General features: G+C 40.9%; 1 protein-coding gene across 1 annotated transcript; it reads left to right on the top strand.

Moving 5' to 3' along the window:
* The first annotated feature begins 23 nt into the window (after window positions 1–23).
* Window positions 24–27,954, top strand: eif3ea (eukaryotic translation initiation factor 3, subunit E, a). The gene is made up of 13 exons (XM_071469438.1): window positions 24–145; window positions 1,725–1,842; window positions 2,100–2,217; window positions 4,280–4,322; window positions 5,338–5,442; window positions 11,297–11,422; window positions 11,770–11,894; window positions 14,283–14,409; window positions 15,105–15,206; window positions 19,611–19,720; window positions 25,928–26,030; window positions 26,468–26,602; window positions 27,785–27,954. The coding sequence occupies exons 1-13, from the start codon at window positions 29–31 to the stop codon at window positions 27,818–27,820; spliced, it is 1,365 nt and encodes a 454-aa protein (XP_071325539.1). The 5' UTR covers window positions 24–28; the 3' UTR covers window positions 27,821–27,954.

Below are 27,954 nucleotides of genomic sequence, written 5' to 3'. Positions count from 1 at the left end.
AGTCTCTCCCTACACAACTGCATCATACATGCACTTCCCTTTCCCCGGAGCAAAGATGGCGGAATACGACCTCACCACCAAGATTGCCCACTTTTTAGACCGTCATCTCGTTTTTCCTCTGCTGGAGTTCCTGTCTGTCAAAGAGGTACGAAATATATTAACATATAAAGACTGTGGTACATTATTTGTTAGTTTTATGAAGTATTTATGGCGTTTAAACAGTTTTAAAAGCCATGGAGGCAGAGGAGTTGGTCACATTTTCTGTAGCTGTGTAAGGAAACCACGTTTAACCGTAGTAGAGCCGGAAATGTAGCTGGATTTATTCAAAATAAAAGCGGAAAACTCGTCGACTTTGACTGAAACCTAAAAACGTTCATGGAGAACAGAACAAAATAAACTGCAGGAAACACTTAAGCAAGTAGATCAATGTATGCAGTTAAAACACAGTTTAACATCACGGTAGCATAACGATATGAAATACTGCGCCGAAAGGTTTCATTTGATTTTCTACATTTGAAAATACTGCACCGGAAGTCGTGCATTTTACGGTGTTAGCTTTACACTGGCTAACAGAGCCACGCGCTGTTTGAGATTCACACGTTTGTAGGAGACCGCGGTTCTCCTTCTTCAGCATTAAACTTTGTACAATTGTTGGGCGGTGCTCCTAAACACCATACCATACTGCAGGTCACAGATGTTACCGCCCAGTGGGATAGCATGGGCAATGAAACACTCGTAACAGTGCTTTCGGGCAATGCTAATCCATAGAAGCTAAAAAGACGTCAATTTGAAATAAAAACCAAATGAGCTGCAATTTATATTTAGGCAACAGCTGGGAAATATGAGCAAGAGCTGGAAATACTTATTAACACTGTTCAGAACACTTTACTACTACTACTACGGCTATAAACATCTGCCAGGATGGCTAAAACTAGCGTTAGCGTTAGCTAACCTCGGGAGGCTAACATAACCGTCAATTCATTGGCTAGCATTCACTGCCGTGTTTGGCTCAAGCTCAGCTTCAGCAGCTTAAGCTACCACGAACCATAGCTAGCATGCCATTCTGGTTTGTTCAGTATAAATATTGTCTATACTGCAATTCTATAACCTTATATAGGTGTCTATATACAGAAGGGTGTCAAATTAAAGGAAAACCCTCAGAAATGAGTGGAAAAACAGAATGACAGTACCCCTAACAACAGGGCAGGATGGGTCACTGAATGGTTTGATGAGTATGAAAATAATGGCAATTGGTTAACGCTCCTATGGGAGATTTTGGACAGGTTAGACAGGGCTCTCCAGCATCATCTTCAAAACAGTAAATGAGGGAATATGTTTTGAAAGAATGGTGCTCATCCCTCCAGTAAAGTTCAGAGACTTGTAGACTCAACGCCAAGGAGCATTGAAGCTGTTCTGGCAGCACATGGTAGCCCAACATGTTACTAAAGCACTATACGTTGGTTTATCCTTTAATTTGTCACCCATCTGTATATGATAGCTTATGAAGGCTGATACGATTCAAGTGACCAGAAGTTAAATTGAGAAAATGGGCTAAACCTATTGTCCACTAAATACTTTATTTTGATAAATTAAATACTTTAATTGTTAAATTGGAAACACTGTGTCTCAGTCTTTGTAATTTCAATCAGAGCCACCTGGTCAGATAATAGGCCTGTTGTACAAACCCTTCACCTCTGTTTTCTTTTATTGACTCTGTACCTTAGATCTACAATGAGCAGGAGCTTCTTCATGGAAAACTGGACCTCCTCAGTGACACAAACATGGTGGACTTCGCCATGGATGTGTACCGAAGCCTTTTTCTTGAAAAGGAAATTCCCCATAGTAAGTGTTGACGCGTGGTGCATACACACTCCTCATCCCCATTTCTCCAGAGCTAACTCACTCAAAACCAAGGAAGATAATAATATTGCTTGATAGGCATCATAAAGGGCAGCTGCGCCACACCGCTTACTCCATTCAGAATTGATTTAGCAGTAAACTTTGTTTTACAGCATTTTCAGTGCTGGGGGGCAGACCATGCACATCCAGGTTTATGTTGTTGCTGTAGCTAATGACTTTCTTTATCTTCCCTGTGTCAGCTCTGAGGGAGAAGAGGACGGAGGTTGTGGCCCAGCTTAAGCAGCTGCAGTCGGAGACAGAACCCATAGTGAAAATGTTCGAGGACCCTGAGACAACAAGGCAGATGCAGTCTACCAGGTAAAGCCTGTTATTTTTTTTGAATAAAGAGTAGTATGAAATTTATTGCTGGGCTTACTTGTCCTAATTGTAGGATTAGTAAAAAACATGTTATTTGAAACAGTACACTGCATGGCAGTACTGTAAAGGGATTTTGTAGAGTCCATGGAACTGTATTTTGAATGAAAAATTTATTTAGCTTTTTAAGTGCTTTCACTGAGCGAAGTCAGCAAAGACAGACGTAAAAAGAGACAGACGCAAGATGTTGTGGTTAACTTTATTAAGACTGTTCTGTCATCTACAGTGATTAAAATAGTTTGGTCATATTCAGTCTTTATCCTTTACTTTGTTTCTTGGCGAGACCATGTATAGTTAATCAAAAGCATTTTCCATTTTCATCTCATCTCAGTTTGTACTGTTTTATTATATTGTTTCATTTGAGCAGTAGACATTTGTTTACTAAAGCCACAGATTTGTAGGAACTGTTATGTGAGATTTGAAGCCTGATAATAGCAGTATTGACTTAGCACATGTCTATGTCATTGTTAGTTTGCTGTCACTATGGAGGAAGGAGGAAATCTACCTTTTGGATGAGGAATCATGTGTCTGTCTTAAGTTATACATTATTTTTTCTTCATACCATTGGATTTGTAAAACAATATGAAACTCATCTGGGGTCAATGAAGAATTTTCTCTTTCGGCCAACGGACATGCAGCAGTTTTATTCCAACATTATGGACTAAATTATTCTTGGTGCAATTGCTTTTTGTCAGCATTGTGTCTGGATTAGGGGATAATCCAGTGCTGAACATGAGAAATGGGTTGATATTTGAACCCCAGTGCCCTGTCTATTAGGGTGAATACACACAGATTCACAAAGCATTTTACAGGGTAATAAACTATTGGTCCTGGTACCTTTATTGAATGGTTAGCTAATTGGACATGTAGTTAAGACAGAAAACAAGCCCAGCCATCATAGTGAACCATGTTATTATCATATTTATAAACAGTGTCATTATCATATACACTGTGGATTACCATCATCATTAGAGTGATCTGTGATTTATGTTCTCATTTGTTTGGACTTGTGAAAGCATTGAAAACACTTTTAGGTTTTTGAGTCAACATGCTGCAGGTGGCTCCTTGACTTTTTCAGTGCAGAAGGTGGCAGTAACGCTGTGCAGACTTTTTCATGAACAGTTGCCACTTGTAAATGTCACTAGCTGGCTCGCATCTAAATCTCTTAACAAGTGAAAAGTAAAATGGAAAATGTTTTGTATCACTGTTAAGGCATGGTGCAGATATTGTTCTCTTGTTCTTTCTGTGTCTGTGCAGGGGGAGACATCTGCATTGTAGTTTGATATGTGGTTTAAAAAGATCAAAAAAGACAATTTGGTATTGACAGGGATGGAAAGTGAGTGGCTCACACATGTTATTAGGGTCAGTGTTTCAATAATACACAAGGAACTGACATACTACACTACAGGGGAGTCACCCAGGAGCTTATAGAGCCTGTTCTTTATTAGCTTCCGAGCAGGAGACGACTCCTTCCGAAAACAGTGCAGAATCCCACCTCAGACTAAATAAAATTCACTTAACACACCTCACAAATGGCAGCAAATGCACAGTCTAAAAGTGAACATACCCTACAATGACATGTAGTTTCAGTGTGGTGTCTACAGAAATACCAAGATTTTAGTTCACAGGCAAAGTTGTAAAATGCACTTGGGATAGGACAGCTTAGAAGAGCCAGTGAATTCCTCTATTTTGACAGAGACGTAGAGACTCAGGCTGTGCTGAGAAATCAGGATTCACTTTATTCACCAGACATAATTTGTTAGACATGGCTAGCATAGATTTGTAGTAGCCAAACCAAATGTAATAAACAGCCCATCATACTGTTTTAAAAGTGAAATGGTGTTCATTTTTGTATGGCTCTTGATTTAGACCAGAAGTGGAAGAATATACCTGAATAGGTCTCCAAACACCAGGATGTCAGCCAAATGGCGACTCAAGTTAAATGGCCTCTAACTACAGGAACTGTCTTGCTTTTTTTAATTTTTCTTTTTCTTTTTTTTTGCAGGGATGGACGAATGCTCTTTGACTATTTGGCAGAAAAACATAACGTAAGTTGGCTGGATTTGCTGACATCTCACTTCTTAACTGCATTTCCCATGGCTCTTGTGTGAACCCATGGTTGTTTTAGGGGTGAAGTGGGAGGGACAGACTGAGCAGGGAAATGCAGAATTACTTCCCAAAACCCTTAACTCATTTTCAGGGTTTGTATGGCTTGCACAAATTCTGCGGACATTTACATTCTGTGGTGAATTGTTAAGAATAAACGGAGTAGCTCGGGACTCGTGGATAGAGCCGCAAGAATGCCGGAGGTTCTATATTTACCATGATGTTTGGCTTCTTACCCTCCCCTCCATCGGTCCCCTCCCACTCCGGTATCCCGCTGACCTGCATGCTGTCCTCAGTGCACCTCCACACAGCCCAGGCTCAGGGTCCCACAGCCTGCTGTGGGAAAGGCTTGGGCGGCCTGGAGCACCCACTGCCTGTCACAGTTATACTGAACCTTAGTGACGTCAGTCTGAGATACTGGACAACAGGAAGGACAGTTAAATATAGGAAGACAAGTAGGCTTGAAATGATAGCCCTATATTTACATATGCATTGCTAATTTAGTTCACATGACCACTTCTTGGCAGATTTGTTGCAAAAGTTAAATATTCTCTTGCCATAGCCAAATACCACTGATATGATATAGCAGTGTTTACTCTACATTCATTTAGCAGTGGTGTGCCACCACAGCAGGGAAACTATGTTACTGCTACAAGGAAATATGAAATTAAAATTGGATTTGCAATTTAGTTACAGTGATCTAAAATATATTTGGTGTAGCACAGATGTTTGACAAGTATTTTTTTTATTATGATAAAAGAAAATATAACACCCTAACTCTGAAACACCAAGAGATATAACACAAAACTGGAATTTCCTTAGGCACCAGAGCTGCATAAGATTAGAAGAAGCACAATGTTTCAATTGAAAATATGCTCAAGTATTGTTTGACTTGGTCTGTCAACAATTCACATGTTCTCTGTTTGTGATATCGATACTCTCGTGTTTCTCTTGAAGTTTCGTCAGGAGTACTTGGACACGCTATACAGATATGCCAAGTTCCAGTATGAGTGTGGAAACTACTCCGGTGCTGCGGAGTACCTCTACTTCTTCCGTGTCTTGGTAAGTTTTCAAATTTTATCACACATGTTCAACACCATTTAACATTAATAGTGATGTTTGCTGATAACTGTACACATAACTGTGTCTGTGGTGTTTTACTGTCCTCATTTATATACTGCTTAAGGCATTCCTCTGACATATTAAAATTGAACATCACATTACGTCTGCCAGATTGCTTTAATTCCTCAAAAGGCCAGGGCTCGCACAGGATAGGAAAAGAACACTTAGAAGTAATTGAATGTGAAAACCTTACGTCATTGCCTATTCAATTCACTGCACGTCTTCTGTATTAGGAGGAGACTGCTGCTCTAGGACTTGAGTAGGATCTTTTACTGGGCCAAGTGATCAGTGGCGGAATGCATAATCTGTCTGTAGTCTTCTCAAGGGGCGGGCCTCAGTAGACAGTTTATTGATTTGAATGCTGTGGCCAAGAGTCCCTTGTCACGACTTCTGAGCTTATGGTGTGTTTAGTTATGCAAGGCATCTGTTAGTGAGCACGAAGAGGGTTCCACACATTTTGCAAGGTGTTTCTGGAAGGGTGTGTGCGTGGGGATGGGGTGGGGTTGTGGGGCACTTTCTTTCCTGTATTTAAAATGATGAGCTGAAAGAGAAACATACAAATTTGTTTGATTAAATGAATTTCAAGGTAACAGTTTTTAAGATCAGATAATGCCACAGTTTGTTTTTTCAGAGGAAGATAATTACAGTTCACAGAGAGCACTGGCAGAATTCTTGTTAGTGCACATGCACACTCCCTATTTCCTCTATAAACAAAGAGATTTGTTGCCTGGGTTCTGGAGTTTGTGGTTGTTCTCCCTTTGCCCTCAGACATGAGTGAAGGATGAACAAGGCTGTGAATGGGCTAGGTGCAGCTGGACTACAAGACTTGACTGCTGCTTCTCAAAAGGCTTGAAAACCTCTCAGTGGCCTTAGTCAAAAGCTAATTTTGAGTCATTGTAGAGGTGTCTCATATTAAATATTTTTGTCTGTTTTATTGTGTGAAACGTACCACCTCATCTTTTTGGAGCTGTCTTTTTTTTACGTTCGTGAGCAAGTGATTTAAGGTTTGGCTGCTGAGCATCACCTTCTGTGCTAGGCTAGTCCTTGATTACAAATGAAGACGTAGACTAGCAGAGGTAGTTGCATCTCTGCAGTAGTTAGTATTTTCAGAGGGGTGGAAATCTCCAGAGTTGTGGACGTATTGAGAAACAACTGCTGGTTAGGTTCAAGGTGCTTTGGCACGAGATGTTTTTGTCAGATGGTGATGTACTGTTGACTAGATCCCATGGTTTGTTTCCAGTGGTTTTTGAAGTTCTATGCATTCCTGCAAATTATATAACAAATTACTTACTTGCAATTTTGTGTAATATCCAATCACCTGTTACTGTGGATCTTAACAGAGTGAGCAGAAGCAAACACAAAAACAGGACCAACACCAGCAAGAACTACCAATGGAACCAGGAACACCCATAGATTGTGACTGGAAGTTCTTCACTGTGAATGAAGATGACGCAAAGCTTGCAATTTGTATACCCGTAAGGCCAAAGTAAGCCACGGAGGAACAACCTTGAAAACATTCGGAACAGCAAACTTAAAATCAGACACCTAAAACACGGTCACCCCACTAAGCATGTCCAATTTCCAGAAGCGAGCAAGGGTGAAGTGCAAAATTGCAATCAGTGCATTGCTGTTACCTACTGTTACCAACTCTTCCTTCAAGATCACATGCAGAGCATCTTCAAGCTAGTGTCTGCCTCCTTGTTGACTTATATTGTTGCTCCATTTGGAATAAAACCAGATTTCCAGCAGAAATGTAGCCATTTCTTCTGGTGTGATCCTGTCTGATGTGTTAGTAAGTTCAACTCAACTGAATGTCCTATAATGACCAGTGGAACCAGCCTGCATAGTCAGTGGTTTCCAAGTGTCATTCACTTGTCCTCTTGCTTTTGTTTGTCTTTGGTTCAACATTTAGCTTTGTGGTAAGGCCAGGACTCATGCCAAAACCATCCCTGAGAGAATGGGCAAGAATAAAATCAACATTTTGTCTATTCATTAGAGTGAAAAACATTAAGACCATCTTTTGTTCCTATTCTAATTGGCATTTGATACTGCGCTGTGTTGCCTCTTGTCTTTCGGATGTCAGTGACTCTGGCTAGTCATGCACATTCACTATGCCGGAGTGTCCCCTCCTGAAAAACTTGGCAGCGGCTCTGTGCAATGATGAACCCTCTTCACTATAAACAACCCTCTTAACGCAAAGCAGTTGGGTACTTCATTTGATGGGTTTTTCACTGATCTGCCCAAATCTGTAGAAGGAAGAGTTGCATCCGAGACAAAATGACAAGTAATTCACCCAGGCTTTCCACTTCCACTCCCTCCCAAAAGCTTGCAACGGATATGTCTCACTGTTCCAGCAACAGTTGTTTATGGCTTTGCAAGTCAGTCTAAATAAACCAAAATTGCTTTAATTGAGGTATGTTGTTCGAAGTCCAGCAGCGAGGGTTGTTGTTTTTTTGTTTTTTTTTTGTTTGTTTTTTTTTTATTATTACCCGTCAAATTGTGAGACCCCTCATTTTAAGTTCCTGCTAGATTGGGCTCTGTAACTAGATATCTGTTTCTTACTCTTGACAATGGAAGAGGCTTTTTAGATGGGGGGGAAAAGGTAGAAATGGATTTCATTAGTGGGAGTCTGTGTACTGCTCTCCCCCTCCCCTCTTCTTGGTGTTTTGTGGACCTCCCATCCTCACAGGCCCCTTGTCTGTCTCCCCCTCCCCCATATGGGAGAGGTGAGGCTCCATAAAGTCATTTAACGTGGGAAACCCAGTCAATTAAACGAAGGAAGCCAGCCTTGCAAAATCCATGCCTCAGGTCTTGTTACAGTGTGGCCTAGCCCGAAAAGAGCAACTTATTCATATCATCACTTAATGCAGGGATTGAATGTTAAGAATAAAGATTGAGTATCCCGTCGGATCCCCAGCACAGTAAATTTATTGTTGCTGGTCAGTCAGTGAAATGTGCCTATTTCACAAACCAATGGAAACTTAAGGTAACTGCTGGAAAAACCCAGGTATTGAAACTTTTCTAGCGTGGCCACTAGTGAAAGCCAGACTGTGTGTGTGTGTAGAAAGCTACCATAATGACCTGGAGGTTAGCCAAACATAGCAGGCAGGGACTTCCAAGAGAGGGAAAAAACTAACAAACAAAAACACTTTGACAGATGAAACACTGACCTTTTTCCTAGCAGTGTAGCTGTTTTTTTTCTCTAGCTGTTACAATACTGATCGCTCTTTTGACTTCCCAACGTAAAAAAAAAGAAAAAAAAAAAAAGAAAATCATTCATAATGGACCTGAGTTGTACTCTGTGATCAAAGAAACTCTGCTGCTCTGACTGGATGGATGAACACACCGTCTTACTGTGTTCTCCTTCGGGGGAATACCACAGGAGAATTTCCAAACATTTTCCTGTTCCCTGCCATCGTCTCATGTTATAGCAGTTTGTTGAAATGTTATCAGAGTGTCACTGCTCTCTTCTAAGTTAAAAAGAAAAACCTTTATATCTGAATAATTTTACCAATTTGTGGGGTTCCAGCGGAAACCTGTTCTTTTTTTAGTGTTTCCTCTACTCGTACATCTGTCGTGTCTCACAGTCCACTTCAGCGGCTGTCCGTCAATGTACGGGGGTGTGTGGTTAGCATCTAGGTTTCTCTGGCCGCTCAGCAGACACCCACCCTGACTTCCTGCTTGACTCATGTCACTGCGTCTGGTGTTTGGTGTTATCGAGAACTACTGTGGCGCAGAGTTTCCCATGAGCCCTAGGGTGTAGTCTAATGTCCAGGACAGAGTGATTGCGCTGCCGAGGTTCAGAGGCATTCTCAACCTGTGTTTCATTACCTGATTCTTTTTTGTTTGTTTTAGCCTGTTCTGGAAATCAGAAACAGTAGCCTGCAACATTTTTCAGGTGATTATCTTCACAAAGATGTGTCTTGTTAGTGTCAGTTCATATTTCAGCCTAATTACCTCGTGATAACGACAGCGTTGTCCCAAGTTACTGAGGGTAATGTCAAGTCAAGTCAGTTCATATGTCAGGGGAATAAGATTATTGCAATTATCATTCTCAGGACTGAGGTGGAGTGAAGTTTTCAAAAAATATTAACAAAACAAATGTCAGTGGCTACAGCGTACTGCCATTTAATGTACATGTTCGCCATTATTATTTGGCTGGTTAGCAGATGTTATGTTAAAGTGCTTGACAACCAGCAAGGAACATTTCTTTTTTTTTTTAATTGAACAAACACATGACATGACATAAATAACCACATGGCAAAATAATAAGAATAACTTTATTTATAATAATGTGTGTGTGCGTGTGCGTGTGTATATTTATATAGCACCTTTTAAAACAGTTTACTAATTGCTTTGACAATCGAAGAAAAAATTACGCACAGATCAAAATTAACACACAAGGTCACACGAAACAAACCAAATAATAAACACAAACGCATAACATTACAATATCAATTACGCTTGCCAACCTAAATAAGTAACAAGATAAGCAACAACAATTAAAAGGTTAAATAAATAAATAAATAAATAAGAAACCATGTTGATTCTTATTTTGTGGGTTTTAAGTCTCATTATGAATGTACTGAATAGTTCATACTTACAATTATTTGGACGAAAATATATATATAGAACAAAAATACAAAATGACAAATGCCCATCGCAAGGTATCAGATCATTTGTTTGATCAAAATTCCAAAAACCCATAGGTTTACAATACAATGAAAATAAAAGTAAGTAAATCTTCCAGTGGCACTGTTGCACTTGAATAAGGGATATTTTCACAGGTCAGTGAAGATTCAGACGATGTCTCCTGCCACTTCCTATCGGATGCTACATGTACCTGTCCCACTCTTTAGATTGATTGTTATACTTTTTAGGTTGGCCATGCAGCATATTTTTCATTTAATGGCATCAATGACACAATTTTTGGCTTTTCAAGTGTGGGTGGAACCACATATCTAGTTTTGAAGTTTTTATTGGTGATATAAGTACACTCTGTTTTAATACTAATTTGGATGGATCTGACCACTGCTATGCAATGGTATAGCAATTTCAAAGATAGACTTTGGCATCATTTTTCTGTCCTGAGAAGAAAAATCAGGATATCTGGACCTCTGCTGCACCAATTTTGGGACCATGATACTAAATCACAGGAATATTCTTAACTGCAGACAAGTTAAATGACATCTCAAATGTTTGCTGTAACTAGGTCCAAATTATAATTGGCATTGATTATAAGTCTATCGTTGCTGATATGCAATTAGATTTGAGGACGTTCAACATTGCGCAATCAAGTCAAGCTCCTCTGCTATTAAAATGATTTAGTTCTTGCAAATTGTTCAGACAGCATAGTGGCACACATGCTCCAAACATGCTTTTACTTGATGTGGTAATTTTAAAGTATCAAACTGTATGGTCAACTGCAATGCAGTGGTCGTCATATCTAAAAGTGCAGCAAATTCAGTTTTATAAAAAGCTAAACAGTCTTTCATGATCAATTTCTCTTTTTCTGTCAAGCTCCATTCCCTTAGGATGACATAATTTAATCAGTTTATCCAGAATAAATAAGAAAAGTGACTGCGCTGTGCAGCAGTGCCACTGAAGCCAAGCAAGTAGTGGCAAGCCTGGTCTCACTGTGTATGGAGGCAGATGTTACTGAGCAGTCCGCCAACCTGTTTAAGAAGATGCTTAATCAGCATTTTGCCTGTCAAATGATGTGGGGAAAAAATTGCTGTTTCATGTTGTAACATTGTGAGTTTTTAGCAAGTGTCCCATGTTGTCTGTTCACAAGGTCCCATCGACAGACAGGAATGCCCTGAACTCTCTGTGGGGCAAGCTGGCCTCTGAGATCCTGATGCAGAACTGGGAGGCAGCCATGGAGGACCTCACCCGCCTGAGGGAGACTATCGATAACAACGTAAACGCTCCACTTCTCAGAATTTGATACCTCATCTAGGTTTACTTACACTGAGTTCCATATTGACATTTCACTTTCAGTACAGCTCCTGCTCTTGCATTTTATACCTTACCCACACACACACTCATCTGACTACTTAGGAACTTGGAGATGAGAATGAAGTGGCCGTCTGTCTTTGAGTGATGGCAAACATACTTTTTTCCCTGGTGCCTTGTTGGAGAAAAGGACTGCTCCGAATGTATTTTTAATTTAAATTTTTTGTCTTTTTTCTATGTCTGTCTCTTCTTGACTTCTGTGTCACCTCTCTTCTCTCCTGCTGCCTGGATTTCTTTGTTCGTCCTGTCCAGTCTGTCAGCTCTCCTCTCCAGTCTCTGCAGCAGAGGACATGGCTCATTCACTGGTCTCTCTTTGTCTTCTTCAACCACCCCAAGGGCAGAGACAATATTATTGAGCTCTTTCTGTATCAGCCTCAGTAAGTACATTTATCATACAATATTATTTTTCACTTTCTTGTTTTCACTTGTTCTTTTGCACCCAGAAAATTGAAAACTAATGAGAGAAAATCGGAAAGTAGTTTTAAAGATAGGATTAATTTCCACTACACAAGGGCAACAGGAAAGTCAGAGTTCTGTAGCTTAGTTGAACCTTAAAGAACTACAATGGGCATATAGTGGTTCACTATGGTTAATACTTTGGTGAGTGTATAACATATCACTTTACTTATTTTGATAAGTTGTTTCTGACAATGTTTGTTTTTTTTTGGTCTCCAGTTATGTAACTGTACTGTGACCATTTGTGTGTATTTCTCTGATGTGTTTTGTGATAAGTGCAGTGTGTATGTGTGTGGTTAAAGTAACTGGACTGAATATTCCTTTTTATCTCCAAAATAATTCTTGATCCGAAAAGCATTTGGAGGAAAAGGTCGTTTTATGGCATGAACTTGATTTAGAGAAAACCATTTGCTTTAATAACACATTTTTGGGTGGTGGGCTTCTTCATGAACCCTGCTGGTATTTTTTAAAGTGGTTTCAGAAGTGTGTGTTTTCGTGTGGTCTGTTTACTCTCCAAGTCGAGAACGAGGCCATGTGTATTGCAGATCGGAAACTTTATACACTGTGTTAAAATTTGCACACCACCTATTTTGATGTCTTTGCTCCCTCCCCCTGTTCTGATTGCAGGCTTGTATAATTGTACAGATGATTGGGCTCCACAGACAGTATGACAGGCGACCACAACACAGCACTCTCAAATGTCTGGTTCCCTGAATTTTACTCAGTTTTTAATTTTATTGTGGATGATTAAGGAGGCCAGCCCAATAATTACTCATGAAAAGCTCACCCAACCATCTGTGTGGATAAACTGAGGTAGTTTTGTGTGCTTTGCAGTTTCACAGTCTAGAAACCTCATGTTTTCCCCACTGAGGCTTGGCTTGGCTCTCGTTTCCCATCTCTTGACCAGTACTTCCTTTGGCTAAAGCCGGTGACCAGTGGCTGGCCTTCGGTTCCACATTTGACCTCCGTTACCCCTGCAGTCAGCAGAAGTTGGTCCAAAGCCTTGTTTGTGTACTACTAACAGACTCCACTGACCTCACAGCAGATAATAATTTGTAACTAAAGTATGATACAGGTGCAAACTGGTGGAACACCAGTACATGGCAAGTCACTTGATTGTCTATATTACAGTTGTTCAACATTTTTGTTTCCAGATGAGCTGTGAAATGGGACCTTGTTTCTCTGTCCCTCGTCTGTCCCCCACCCCCCCCACCCCCAAAACAGAGGAAATTTGAACTTGTACTTGATTTCTTGGCTGCATGCCTCAGTGGCATCTTCAGCAAACCAGTGCAACGATGCTTGTTGCCTCAAAACTCAACTCAAACAAAAAAAAAAAAAAAGAAAAAGATGAAGTCCCTTAAGTGGGGTAGGGTGAATACCCCCCAGATATGGTACAGTGACTCATGCAGGATTGCTTGCTATTGGACCCCCCCCGGACAGTGAGTAGGTGTAAGCTAATCAGGAACACAGCACAGAGTGCTGCGGTCTTCCACGGGAGTCAAGCAACTACAAAGGGATGGAGGGAGGGAGGGAAGGAGCTCTCCTAAAACCAGGCTGTCGATGGCTTTGCCAAAGAGCCCGCTTCTGTTTTTAGACTCAACATCACAACTGCCACAGGTCCCCTGTCCCTTTAATTGTTTCAGCTAATTAAACTGTTGTCGGCACTCTTTCTCTGAACACCATGTGTTCCTCTGGATTCCACTATAGGAGACCTGAAGGGGCCCATGCCACTTCCTCTTTTCTGATTTAATTTGGTCAGTGGGGGTTTGAGTGGAGGGTGAAGTTCAAAGATAGCCATTTAGAAACCAATAAAGAGTTTTGATGATACAGTTAATGTTGACTGATTGTCATCTCGACAAGGTTTGTGTGTTTTTGTGTGTGCGTGCAGACCGTACATGTTGTTTTTACAGAGCACTGAGTTGGTGTGGGATTATAACCAGGCTGTAACTGCGTCTTGTCTCTTGTGTTCAGCCCGTAGCCGGTTGACCTGTGGTTGAAACATCAGTCCCTGATGGATTGGGTTTCAGCTACTGGGCAGGTCCCTGCTCACTGATCTATATCTTCTTGTCAGGGTTTCCTTTTCCTTCTCCCCCTCATAGGACACTAATGAAAGAGACGGCTTAAAACTAGGACCCATGTCCAGTAGTGAGAGTCCTGTTAGGACATTTATCTGTTTCGATGTGTAAAGGCTTTTTCTCTGCTCTAAATGCCAGAAGCCCCATAAGCATCCAAAATGTTATATTATGTGTCCTTGTAAAGATCATGTCTTTGCTCTGATAAGTGATTGCTTTTATCCTCCCTCATTCCAGATATCTCAATGCTATCCAGACTATGTGCCCCCACATCTTGCGTTACCTGACCACAGCAGTCATCACTAACAAGGATGTCCGTAAGCGCCGGCAGGTTCTGAAGGATTTGGTGAAGGTCATACAGCAGGTAACAGACCTCTCCTGTTCACACAGTTATCATGTCATTGCATATAGGCCATACAGGCTTTGAAGCATGAGTGTGTGATAAGTGGCCATGTAACCCAAGAGCATTGCTAAGGCTTCTTTTAAGAGCAGGGAGTGTAGGGTAGTAGGGTTTGGGTCCAAGCTAGAGAAGCTTTAAACCCATTACTTCAAATAAATGGTAGTGAACTGACTGAATGCAATGTACCAATGCTTTCTCTATGAATGACAGTAGCTACTTGAGCGACCTAAGCACTGTCTTGGGTAATCACTGATACATGTGGGTCTCTTTAGAAACTGTTTAGAATGTGTTTTTGCTCAAGTCCTTGTAAAATGTTCTGTTTGTTTAGCTATTGTGCCCAGCAGGTGGTCATTTTAACTACATCATCACTGAACAGCACTAGGATTTGTGTATTTCATTCCTGATCTGATTCCAAAACCACTCTGGATGTTATTTTAGTAGCAAAATGCAATGTGACACAGGATTAACACAAATAACACAAATAAAGAATATATGTATTTTGTATACATATATATGTATGTATGTTCCAAAAACCAGACATGTACATATGTCTGGTTAATTTGCATCTTAACATAGCTAAAAAATAAATAATTTACATACATAGACATATAAATGTATTTGTAGTTGATAATTGATTTAATTATGTTTGTTTTTTTCAGGAGTCTTACACCTACAAAGATCCAATCACAGAGTTTGTGGAGTGCCTGTACGTGAACTTTGACTTTGACAGTGCTCAGAAGAAACTCAGGGAGTGTGAGTCGGTGAGTAACCACTTCAGTAACCTTAACAACGTTCAGTTCAACCTTTTGTTCCCCAACTATGGGGCAGAGTTGGTCTTGGTTTATTGTGCCTCTCCGTGACAATGCAGAGGTCTTCTGAGGACCTCTGATGTGTGGGTCAGACTCCTGAACTTTCACATGGAGCACTGCAGTAAACATGGTTAGTAATCATGTGATCTCAGTGTGACCTTCTGCCTGTTCACACAGCGTTTCTATTTGCTGGAATTCTGCGTGGGTCCAGTGCAGACAGAACAGTGATGGTCTTTGCCTTGTATCATACTGTCAGATATAGAGGGCTCCTTGGACGCTGTGTGACTCAGGCTGCAGTCAGATTTTACTATGGCCTGTAATTGACCCATCAGGCAAGTAGTTAACAGTAAAAGCTTTATAAGCAGAAGTCTCAGCAGAGGCGTGCAGACACTCGTTTTCAGAGGGAGATCTGTCATAGCTCCACCATTTAGAGCATTAATTTCAATTTTGGTTTATAGTGGCTTAATGTAACTGTAGTCCTTGATATGTGAATATAGGACGAGTAGTATACTGTAAGAGTCCTCTTTTATGTTAACTACAAAGCTGAACACATAAAGAATGCTGCGATGTGATTTGATCTGTTCAAGCGACCACAGTCTAGACGATATTTACGACCCAGTGGAAGACAAAATATGTTGCAATTAAATTTTATCAATTTGAATATCTTTATAACAAGAAGTCCAGTGGTTTTGTCAGAATCCCCTCTGTCCAGTCTGTTCGAAAAACAGTTGTGGTACTGTGAGCACCTTCTTCATAAAGCTCCAGTCAGAGAGCATCCACTAACTGTTCAGTAATAATTTGTGTCAGAAAAGGGCTGAACAACTGATACTGAAATATTATCAAAGTCCCAATATTGCCAAGTATAATATCAAAATCACAGAAGCTGCAATTATTTTTTTTTGATGCAGGTCAAATGTGTCACAACATCCCATAAATGAAGCATTGTGGTACAACAGAGATGCCCTGAAGGAACATGCTTGTTTGCTACAAACACAAACATCTTTATTTATTTTTTAATGAAAATGGAAAGCAAAAATCACCATTCCAACTGAAACCATGACTCGTGTCACAAAACTTTTTTTCCATATCATTCAGCCTTATTTAGAAACAAACAACACTTAGAGTACATGAGTCATGAATGCATACTGACAAGAGTAATGGAGGGATGATACTGTGTGGTAGCTGAGTCAGTATTTGGGTTCACTTTCATAGTACTCAGAAGCTGTGGCCTCACCATGTCCATATGCAGGCATATCTAATATTCTATCCACGTCTTTTATATCAAAAAGATAGACATAATATGACAGTAGCAACAGCTGAATAATATTACACAATATTATTATTGTATTGGTTCTCCCTAGGTGAACCTAATAAACTGGCAGGTGGGTTTGCAAAAATAATGGAAACACATTATCATGCAGAAAACACAACAAAATACAGCCTCAAAAATGACAACAGACATGAGTCAATATCTCTATGATGCAGTATTTTTAAAAAGTAAAGATTTAAACCCTTACACAATGTGAAAATACATTCTGTCAATAAGTATCCTTTTGTATTCAACTTGATTTAATTTTGTGAGACCTGGTGTCAGTATAACGAACAAATTTTGAGGCTTTGATGTTTTATTTTCTACAAATGCCTGCATGAATTCTAAGACACTGCAATGTAAGCGCAGCTGGATAAACAGGACACAATAACAGGAATATCTATACAACATAATAGCAATAAATAATGGCAAATTGCATGTTGCATTGATGGCATAAGCCCAGGAGGCCCTATTAAGAGGCCCTGGTCAGATTCTGTGGATACAATCAGTGGACAGTAATCAGATTTAGAGAGAGAGCAGGTGTCCGAGCTGGTGTTGTGATATATGTATATTTTGTGTAACTTGATCTACTGGTGCATTCTTTGCATACACACTGTAATTTGGTTTTCCCAGACGACATGATAATTTGGACCTACAGAGGAATAAAAGGCTAGAGGGTTATTTGGGCCCTTTTTCATCTTTTGCCTCTCGACGATAAACCTTCAAAATGAAAAACATCTGGCTTGATCAAATGGTTCTTTCCCAGGAGTAAATGTTTATAAATCATGTCAGCGGTTTAGTGAAGTTCCGTTTCATTTTAGCCTATTTTCAGGCTAATACAAAGAGTCTTGAGCTTCAGCACTATTTAACAAATGAGGAAGTTGTAACCAAACTCATCTGGGCAGATTTGTTTTTACTTAGTTATACCCTCAAAAAAATCTGCGCATGGTCAGAAAAAAAATCCACAGCATGTGCCAAGAGAAAATGAGATTTTTCCTGTGCAAAGGCCTCCAGGGGCCATCTCCAAATGATGACATGTACTATCAACAATATTAGAGCTGTATCCTATTTCAGCTAAGACATGACACACGCCCTCAATCACCGACCTTGTTAAACACTTGCATGCACTTCTTAGGAGCTCTCTGGATTGGTCTTGACCTTGCCTCATGGGGTTCTGTTTACAGAGACTGCTCTGTTGCTGAAACAGATTCTCAATCCTAGCTAACTCTGAGGTCAGAGCCCAAGTTATTCCAGGTGCTTTAAACACTGGACTACCTGTCAGTCTTATCAGAGCATGTCCAGTAGACACAAAAGCCTCTCTATTGACCCTGTTCAGTTCACAAGCAGGTCTAGCGAGGTGGGTGGTACCAACAATGTTTAACAGCACCTTTAATGCATTGCCTGTGATGGTCTGCAAACATTTCCCAAAATGGTCCTGTTTGAAGTCAGTAGTGCAGTTTTTCCTCCTGCAGAAATTCACACGCCTTTAAAAAGCACATTATTTCAGAGGTAAAAGGATGTTGCGGTGATTGAGGTAAGAGGATACCCTATTGGGATGGGCTGTTGTCTTGATGAGCATTTGTAATGCATCAATTTTGAGCCATTGAGAAGAGTGGCACCCATCTATTTAGTGATTGCTGTAATAGCAAGATATGGGTATTGTTTTCAGCTCCCCTGTGTTCAGTTCACTGTACCCTGTACAATAGTTTGAGCTAAGTGCTTTCAGAGGGGGAGTTTAGCTTGGTTTAAATTGTCCTGTTCAGATGATATAAGTTTTTTTTTTTGTGTTTCTTTCCCACTCCACCTGAATCTGGAATCACTGTCAGATGTTAAAATCTTGCATGTCAAAGAATGAAAAGTATAGGCCTACCTATAGTCAGGCCCCCAGATTGCACATAAAAGGGCTCTTTCAGCCCCTTTCAGAATTTGTTTAAGCTTTTGTGGTCTGAATCCCAGATGACAGTAATTAGGGCACTTAACTCCTCAAAGTTTATCAGCCTTAGATAAGCGTTGTCATAGCTGAAATGTGCGTTGCCTGATAGCGCCATGTATTTGGGATTTATTCAAGCAGAACTCTGGGCAGATAGCAGCTTTCTAAGCTTAGGCAAACCAAGTGCTGGTTATTCTTGGAGAACTTTTGAAGATGGAGGTCTGTGATGTGAAATAGCGCTCAATGGAGAGTTGGAATGCAGCTAGCACTGAGAAATGGGACCATTTCACACAGTGGTACCTCAGGGGCCATAGCTGGGTCATGAACATTTACAGTAGATGAAGTAGATGAATCGGCCATATGCAGCAGTGTCAAAGAGTCTAAGCAAGGTCGTATTTCTTACTGGTAACAAGGCACAGGTGATACTGTATGTAGACGGCTGGAAAGACTTGCTCTCATCTGTGAGTTTATTTGGACTGGTGGTGCTGCCATTGTTGGATGACTGTAGCTGTGAAATGTGGTTATCCTGCACAGGAGAGTTGACACTGAACCAGCAGACCAGATGACTGATGACGAGTCACAGACAATGTGGTCATCTCTGTGGTTGGCTCTGTTCTTACTGTATTGTGTCATGTGGTGACCAAAGAAGTCAAGAATATGTAGCTGATTTGAAGCACCTTGCATGGCCGGGGGTCACTAACGGGCTTACTTACTGACTTATAGAGGGAACTTTCATTTTTAAAACTTTTGCTAAAACAAACCAACCTTTGGTAACATACCTTTTGGTACTGTTTACTATGAATACATCAAAAATGGATTGGACTCTGGTTTCACTGAATAGATTTGCTTAATTGAGCAAGACAGAAATTCCTAAACCAGATAGATTGAAACTTGTAATGCTCCTCTCATGACTCCCCATTGTCGTTAAATCTAAAGGTCCCAGCTTGATTGTCCTAATGAGTCTAAGAAAAGCTCTGACTTCTGTGGCTATTTAACTGTTTCTCCTGACTTGAACCTTAAACTGTTATAACATTTTGAAGTGGCCCTGTAAACAGACAGAAATAACCCTTGTGTAATATTTACACTGCTTTTAAGTAACATGCTTTTTGTCTCTTAGGTCCTTGTGAATGACTTCTTCCTGGTTGCTTGCTTGGAGGACTTCATTGAGAATGCCCGCCTCTTCATCTTTGAGACCTTCTGCAGAATTCACCAGTGCATTAGCATCAGGTAAGTCACTTAATACAAACCAAACTAAGTGAAACTAACATTTGGAAGTGAATAGCAGTAGTTTGTTGGGGATGCTAAGGTTATTGCACAGCAGAATTCTGACAGACGTCCCTAAAAACTAACAGGAAGTGATATTTGCTATCTCTAGACTTTGTAAGCAGTCAGTAAGCAGGAAGTAAGAACATGGGCTTTGTGATCAGTGGAATTTTCCTCACAGATAAGTGTTTATTGCCCTGTCCACACACAGCCATGCTGACTGCACACATCTTGAGGATTAAGCATTGTGATGTTTAACTGCTTCCAGGTCTCCACAGGTTGCTGTGCTCACTAAACTTTTAAGACCACCTGTCCAAGAGCAATTCACGGACAGGTTTCTCCCAGGAAAGATCAGGATTTAGGCACCTTTATAGGTTCCCAGCTACTCTAATGTACAAATTTAAGGTCCTTTTCTTCAGGGGGATGGAGGTCAGAGGTTTCTGTAGGTCTCTATTAACTCCTATTTCAAAATTTAGTTACCTTAAAATAAAATTGACCTTGGATGCCTCCCTGAAATTTAGTCAACCATAATTAAAGTTAGAAAGGTGATTTTACAGTTCAGAGGATTATGCTGCCTCTTAACAGTTTTAGAGAGTGACAGATATAGGCAAAAGCATTCACCCCTCTCAGCCATTAATCCTAATATTTGTAAGTGTGGATTTGTGCTTGTTGCTGTATCTAATCTTTTATATTAGGTAATGCATATGTTGTCTTGTATATCCTGTTCCTCTCTAATTTATAGTTCAAATTTCTCACTGCTATATTCATAGTATACGGTCCCTCAGGCATATTACGAATACTGAAGGTTTGAAGCAAGGTCTGCATTTCAAATATGGTTCATGAACACATGATGTTCAGTGGAAAGAGGGAATGAATTACTTCTGTTGACATGAAAATGATTGCATTGACTGTTATATAGAGCCGTGGAGGTCTGTAGTCAAGGTTGAACCGTGGAACATGATCAGGCCCTGTCGAAATCTCCAGTTGCAGATTGTCTGGAATTGATTAGGAGTCCTGGTTCTTTTTGGCAGACCTACTGCAATTGGATCCATTTACTTGTTAAGGACCACAAAGGTTAGTGGTAACACTGAAAGAGGAAGTTGAATGGTGATTTTTCTACTTTTCACCTTTTTCCTGTGTCCTCAGCTTTCTGTTTGTTGAGGTTTCTAAAGCAGGAATACTTATGAGGGTCAGTTTCAGGGATTTCCAGGTTTATTTTTGGTGGTGTTATGACGATGGACAGAACATGTCTATTTTTGACAAACACCCAAATTCCATGTCATTAGTGCTTTGCCCAGAAGCCCTCTGTACCCAAGTGTGGACTCAAATGAATTTGATGGCTGTTTTTAATGAGGACATTTTTACAGCTGTTGGCCATGATGGTTTCACAGATATTTAGCTCGCCTTTTGCCCACAGACTGGAACACAAAAGTAGACCCGAAGTCGGTGTAATTGAGTTATTTTATGCAATAAAGTCTTATGTAAAATGTACTGTAGGGAGTGAAAATGTGATTCAGCCTGCACTCATAATTGCATACACACACATCCTTTTGTCTAGACTGTTCAGTGTCCCGAGTGTGTGTGTTTCCAATTTAGCTTTGTTTTCCCTGTTTGATTTACAGGGTTTATTTCCTTAGTCCGTCCATGAATGTTTCAGTGGCGAGACCCTGCGTTGACCTCAAATGCACACTTGTCCTTTGACATTTTGAGTAAATGCTTGAGATGTGATCATATGGGCAGTTTTTTCCCCCCATCACTAAATTTAATTTGTACACAACAGCTCACTGGTAGTTGGATGGAGTGTCTTGTGTATTTGGATGTAACACTGAGGATCTTTCCACCTCACAATTGAGTCATTAAAAAGCCCACACGGTCATTTCGGTTTCCCCGAAAGATCAATTTTACCCCAAGCCGAAAGCGAGGTTGCTCCAAATGGCTTCGAGTCTCCCAAACGCTATCATATGTTAGTGTTTAACAATGAATTCATTTTAGGCCAGCCATGTTAAGAAGGGGGCTACTTTTGAGAAGCATCCCCCATCCTCCGTTCTCCTCTAAGAGTGTTAGACCCCAATCCCTGACCCCTCTCTTCAAGTGTGAGGTAGGTACTGAGACCCACAGGAGTCCCCCAGCCTGAAGTCGAAAGCTCAGGAGCCAGAGTGAGTAAAGGGTCGAAATGAAAGTGATCACCTCTCCCCCAAGGAATTGGATCATGGTTGTGTAAAATAAAACCAGTCATAGAGGCTGTCTGCTTGGCTTAAGGGCCAGAGGACGTCAATAGTGTAGGTTGTTTGAGTCTGACCCATTGCCTGCTCCCTCCCACATTTCCTTGTTTTCTCCTCTTTTTTTTTCTTTTCTTACTTTCACTCTGAGGTTTAAGTCAGGGTAGCTGCTGTAGAGCTTTTTCAGAGACAATGAGATAAAGGAACCCTGCTCTGATATACAAATGTCCTTCCTGGGAGGAAAACATTGCCAGACTTTCTTCTATAAATTAGATTAGAGGAGTTTGACTGGTACAGGCCAAGGCCCTGGGCCTTTTGGGGCACGCTCTGTTCCTGTGTTATGCTGCACAGATCACGTTCAGAGGGGTTACGGGTTAGCTTAACTCCCCTGTGAGGAAACCAGATCATGTTTATTTTGATCATCATAACTGACCTGGACTTGACTGACTTGTGCCCCCACTTTACTGAATTGCCAAACAAAACACCCAGTACCCCTGCACAGCAATCACTTAATCACATGGGTAAAATCGGAACCAATAACAAATTTCATTCAAATTTGCCTGAGATTACTTGATTGTTAGATAAATAAGTGAAGGGTGTGTCTGAATGTCAGTGAGCATGATGGAGCAGTGCTCTTAACAGTAGTTGACTTGTTCTTGTAGTTTTTACACTGTTATAGAGCAAGATACAGGGGTAGACATAACACACATACACACACACATTGTTGTGCAATTCATTACTTAAGCCCGACAGTAAATATCTACCTTTGTGAAGCTTGTAGCAAGCAACGTTTGTTTACTATGTCAGAGACAGGTAACAATGCCAGGCTCCAAGCTATTGGCTCGTGGCTGAGCCACAGGGGTTTGGACGAATCAGTGTCCCATGAGGGAGGAATTACTGGCAGCTACTGAGAAGCAACTGAATGCCTTTTTATGCACAAATTTCCCTTACAGAGATGGCAAGAATAGTCCACCAACATGCTAAGTAGCTTTCAGTGATCCTCAGATTGTGGCTTGTTATGCTGCGTTTCCTCTAAGTTTCCTCAGATTTTTCATCCAAACACCTGACAAGAAATTTTTTTGAAATTGCCTTCCCTTTTCCAAACTGTTTCAAACAAAGCCTTCCCTAATGGTTCTATGTAATAAACCATCTGGCATGTCAGGATGTTACTTTAACTTTATGGTAATTTTTGATGCAGCAGTTTGAGTCATGTTTGATTTCATTATATTTGAAAGTGTTGTTGTTTGTCCAGATAACATCAAGTCAATTATTATGATTTGTGATTTTTCTATTCATAGTGCACCACTTGGTCTCAACATTTAGGCCCACAGACTAAAAGCTTGGTGTTAGAAGTGTCACTCTGTGATTGCTGACATGTGGTATCCATCACTGGCCAAACTTGCGTCATTAGACAGCTAACGCTTTTCCGAACTTGTTAGGTCCCAATAATAATCCATAGGAGCAATTTTGTTGTCATGCATCATTTTCTCCAGGTTTTTCATGACCTGAAGTGTAATCAGCTGTCCACCAGAGCTAGTGTTCCTAGTCTGTTGATGTGAGTGACAGGTTAATCAGTCTCTCTATACCCTTTTCTCTCCTCTGGGCTGCTGCGATGCAGATGAATCAGCTCACAACTGGTGTTTTTCTTACTCGTTATCCACCTCCTCCATCACTTCACTGTGGTGAAAGTGTGGAGAGATGTGCACTGTCACATGGAGACCAAACCCTATTTTGCTCATTATGCTGAGGTAATGCTCTTTATTTGTTGTTTATGCTTTTAATACCCCATCCAGATACTGACATCATTTCACTTTCCTTCTTTATGTGGTTTTGCCACCATTTGGCCAACATTCATGGGTTAGAAAGTGGTAGCCTTTTTTTCTGTTTGAGCCTTGAGGTAAGACAGACATTATCACAAATCCCAAATAAGATTACTTTCCACCAAAAGAATGTCTCCGAGAAGTCAGGCTGAGAGCGACAGTTGCAATCAGTAATGGCGGTGGTGGCAGGACCTGTTTGCAGAGCCGTGTCATGAGAAGTGGTTTGTCTGGGCAGATTCAAGTCTCACAAAATGTGATTAATGGACCAGGAAGTGATAATTAGTAGAGTAAATTGTTTTTATATAGGCCTCATAGCCCCTATTATTTTGTACAAACAAACAGTGACTATACACAATGACAAATTTGTCCCTACAGTATGTGTTAGGTTTTTCAGGGGTGGGAGGGGTCAGTGACTTGCTTTTGAGGTAGGTTTGCAGTGGTAATTGTGGGCAGTGCACAGAGTGGTTGAGGATATTTATTGGGGCCCTTATATGAAATGTGGTAGGCGTGGAGGGTGGTGGGGGTCAGACAGGAGGGAGGGGGCAGGAAATGTGGGGCGGGAAGGGGGTCTAGATGGGGATATCGAGGGGGTCTAGTTATTTTGAAAGCCACAAGGGAAGCCAGCTGCACTGGGTAAAGCTTTGGATCAAAGAATGCCAGCCACCCTCATACCTCCCCTCCTTACGCTGTGACACATCCATGTCTAGCTGTATCAAAGAGCAGCCCAGTCTACAACAAGGCTTTTATTTTAAGGGACAGTCGCTGGTTGAACCAGTGTGTGTCATGACAAGCTTAAGTGGCCAGGTGTCCTGGACAGAGCTTCAAAAAATAAAAGGTTAAGTTACCACAGAGGCTCACAACATGGGGCAGTCCTAGCACTTCTAATTGAGTTATTCATACAAGTCTGTAAATCAAGCTCCCATTAGCAGAGCCCCATTAGAGGTGTTTTGGAACGTGCTTCATATTATACACCTTTTGCCTTAAGCACAATATGTTGGCCATCTATTAAAACTGTCAAATAAAAATAGTGACTAGTCATTTGGCAACTAATGTACAACATCCATCATAATGTAATGTAGTGTTAACTACAAGTTATTTGGTGCTATTATATATTTTAAGTATACATCACTTTCAGAGAGCAGCCGAGTTTAATTGCAGTCACTGTTTGCAGAAGACCTATCTTACCGACTAACTGCAGACAATGTCTGTGCCGCATGTCGTGTTGAAGATCGAGACACTCCAGTAATATCAACAGTAGTTATTTTAGATTAGTTTATATTGTGACATGTCCTCTCTGTATTGTACGTATTGTATGTAGCAGCTCTGCGAGGCTGTATGTTTGCATAGCACTGCTTTTAGCTAAATGCTAATGTCTGTGCGCTAAAATGTTTACATAGAGAATGCTGGTGTTTAGTATGTATAATGTTGATGATGTTCACCATCATTGTTTAGTGTGTTAACATGCTAACATCTGCTAATTAGCACTGAAAACAAAGTGAAGCAGAGATTTTTCAGGTATTTGCTCATAAATCAAAGAATTGAACAAAAAATTTGACTTTATGGTTGTGCTAAAGGAAAAGTCAGAAGATCACCAAAGTCATTATGATACATCCTCCAGGAACCGTGAATATCTGAACAAAAATGTCTGCCAGTCCATCTCATAGATGGTCAGATATTTCACTGAATAAAGGAAAACCTTGACCTGCTGGTGGTGGAAGAGAAAATGTTGGGCAATCACCAAAGTCAGTTGGAGTCATCATCTGGGCACAGTGAGTGTCTGGACAACAATTTCATGGCAGGCCATGAGACCAAAGTAGTGGAGCGAGCAACGGACCAACATTGCCATCCAAAGCTTTATAGAAACTATATAGAGGAAATCTATAGAGGAAGGTTTCAGTGCAGTGAGAAATACCAGGTTTTGTTGAATTTCATCATCTCCCAAATATAATTTAAGAAATTCATGAATTATATGAGACACACATACAGTAATATTAGTCGCAAGTCTACAGTACTATAGACTGAGCTCTTAGCCATTATATGCATCCCAGGGTATTCCCCTTAATTTTCAAGAGAATCTGCACACCCTTTCTGCTACCTGGTTTGAGCCCCATGTCTCTTTGTTTTCTCCACAGCATGCTAGCAGACAAACTTAACATGACGCCTGAGGAAGCTGAGAGATGGATCGTGAACCTTATCCGCAACGCCAGGCTGGATGCCAAGATCGACTCCAAGCTGGTGAGACCTTCCGTCTTCTTCGTAAATCAATCGGCTCGATGCTTAACTGTTTAATCAAAGCTTTTCAAACAGACCTTTTCAATCTGGTGGTGGTTGTGATCGTCACATCCACCCTTACAGAAGCCCCTCCTGTCTGTCCTCAGGAGGATAAAGAGGCATTATTTGAGTCCTGATTTTGTAATTGAAGGGTAAGGACTGCTGTAAGGACATTGTGACCACAATATCTCACCCTTGTTAGGTCCCCTGCGTGTTTTGGCATACACATCACAGCAGTTCTCTGTAATCAGCAAATCACAGCCCAGTCCTTCAGAATGACATGGAATTATCTGGATGTGCCTACAGTACATGTGAATGGGATGGTGTGTCTGCAAGACCCAATTTTATTGGCTTATTAGGGTTATTGTGAATCTGTTGTCCATATTTGTCTGTATTTCCAGGGCCATGTTGTCATGGGGAACAACGCCATATCTCCATACCAGCAGGTGATTGAGAAGACCAAGAGCCTCTCATTCCGCAGCCAAATGTTGGCAATGAACATTGAGAAAAAGCAGGCCCACAGCACCAGGAACGAGGTGAGTAACGCACATACTGTACATACAAGATGCACACAAACCGCCTCTCCCAGCTGGAGGCAGCCATCCCTCTCTGTACCGATCAGATTGCTAGAAGGTCAACATGAGCTCAGGGCAGTTCAAAGCGTCTCAAATGATCAGCTCAGAAGAACAAGGCTGAAGAATGTTGATGAACAACCATCAACAAAAGCTCTCTTTACACGAAATAAGCCAGTAAGAGCAAGTTTAACAGAGCGAAGGCTTTCATCCCTCCATTGCTCTTCAAAGGCCTAATGACAAGGTAGATTCCAAACAACCATAAAACGAGTCCTGAGCCCAGTGACTCAGCTCAGCAACGTAAATAAGGTGGACCCTCACTGGCTTTTGGTGAACATTACTCAAAGCCTTGAGTTCCCTGCACTTAGGACCTGTTGCAGATGTCTGGCTCAGGGTCCAGTCATCCCATTTAAGTGTGTTTTTGATGTTGACCTTGTGCATTTTAGTGGTATGTAGACTACTCAAGTAGTACAACTACACAGAATGTCATAATCACACGTATACTCTGAACTGAAGCTGGGAGCTGTTGCTTCACACGACTCTCCTCTGCATGAAGACCTGCATGTCTGTCAAAGCAGACTGATGGGCCGGTTCCCTCACCTGACACCTGATAGCACCAAGGCCACAGAGTTACAACAGACATGTTAAATGTTCACTCTTTAACTGTGCAGCTCTTGAGTGCCTATTGTTTGATGTGCTCAATTACCCTCCTTCCTATTGTTTGAATATCTGCAGCAGGAGCACTGCCATAACCCTGTCCTGTAAAAAAAAAAAAAAAAAAAAAAAGCAAAGGCCCCCCTCATTAAGGAGTTTTTGTAATTAGACAAAAGAGGCTGCAAACAACTCACAGAGCACCACTACATCCTGCTGTCCTCAAGGCTACAAATCACTTGCATATAGAGAACATTTACTGCCTGCCATCTGGACTGGCTGCTTAGGGTCCCTGTCAGCTCTCACAACCACCCAGCGCTCACCAACAGAGCACACACATTGCACAGTCCCGACAAGGAAAACATCGGCACTTAACTACTTGCACATGTATGATACTTTTCACATTTCCTACAAGCAACAACAAAATTTTGTTTTGATCGGTCTCAGTGATCCACAAATGGTCTAATTTGACTTTTCTCCACGCTTTTCTTCCAGACACCAAACTGGGCAGGTCAGGAAACTGGATTTTAGTGACGCAATGAAGATGGATCCATCCGACTCATTGTTTTACATCCTTTTTCCACACTTGTCTCTCCAGGAGCACAGTACTGTTTTGCACTTGGTTCAAGTCATCACCAGTTCAATAAAAGTGACCAACAAAACCA

The sequence above is a fragment of the Trachinotus anak genome, unplaced genomic scaffold (assembly GCF_046630095.1).
Source record: "Trachinotus anak isolate AG129_WGS33_773 ecotype Australia unplaced genomic scaffold, CSIRO_AGI_Tana_v1 ptg000032l, whole genome shotgun sequence".
In the NCBI taxonomy this organism is placed as follows: Eukaryota; Metazoa; Chordata; class Actinopteri; order Carangiformes; family Carangidae; genus Trachinotus; species Trachinotus anak.
The sequence above is the reverse complement of the archived record's forward strand: the minus strand, read 5'-3'. Positions and strand labels throughout refer to the sequence as shown.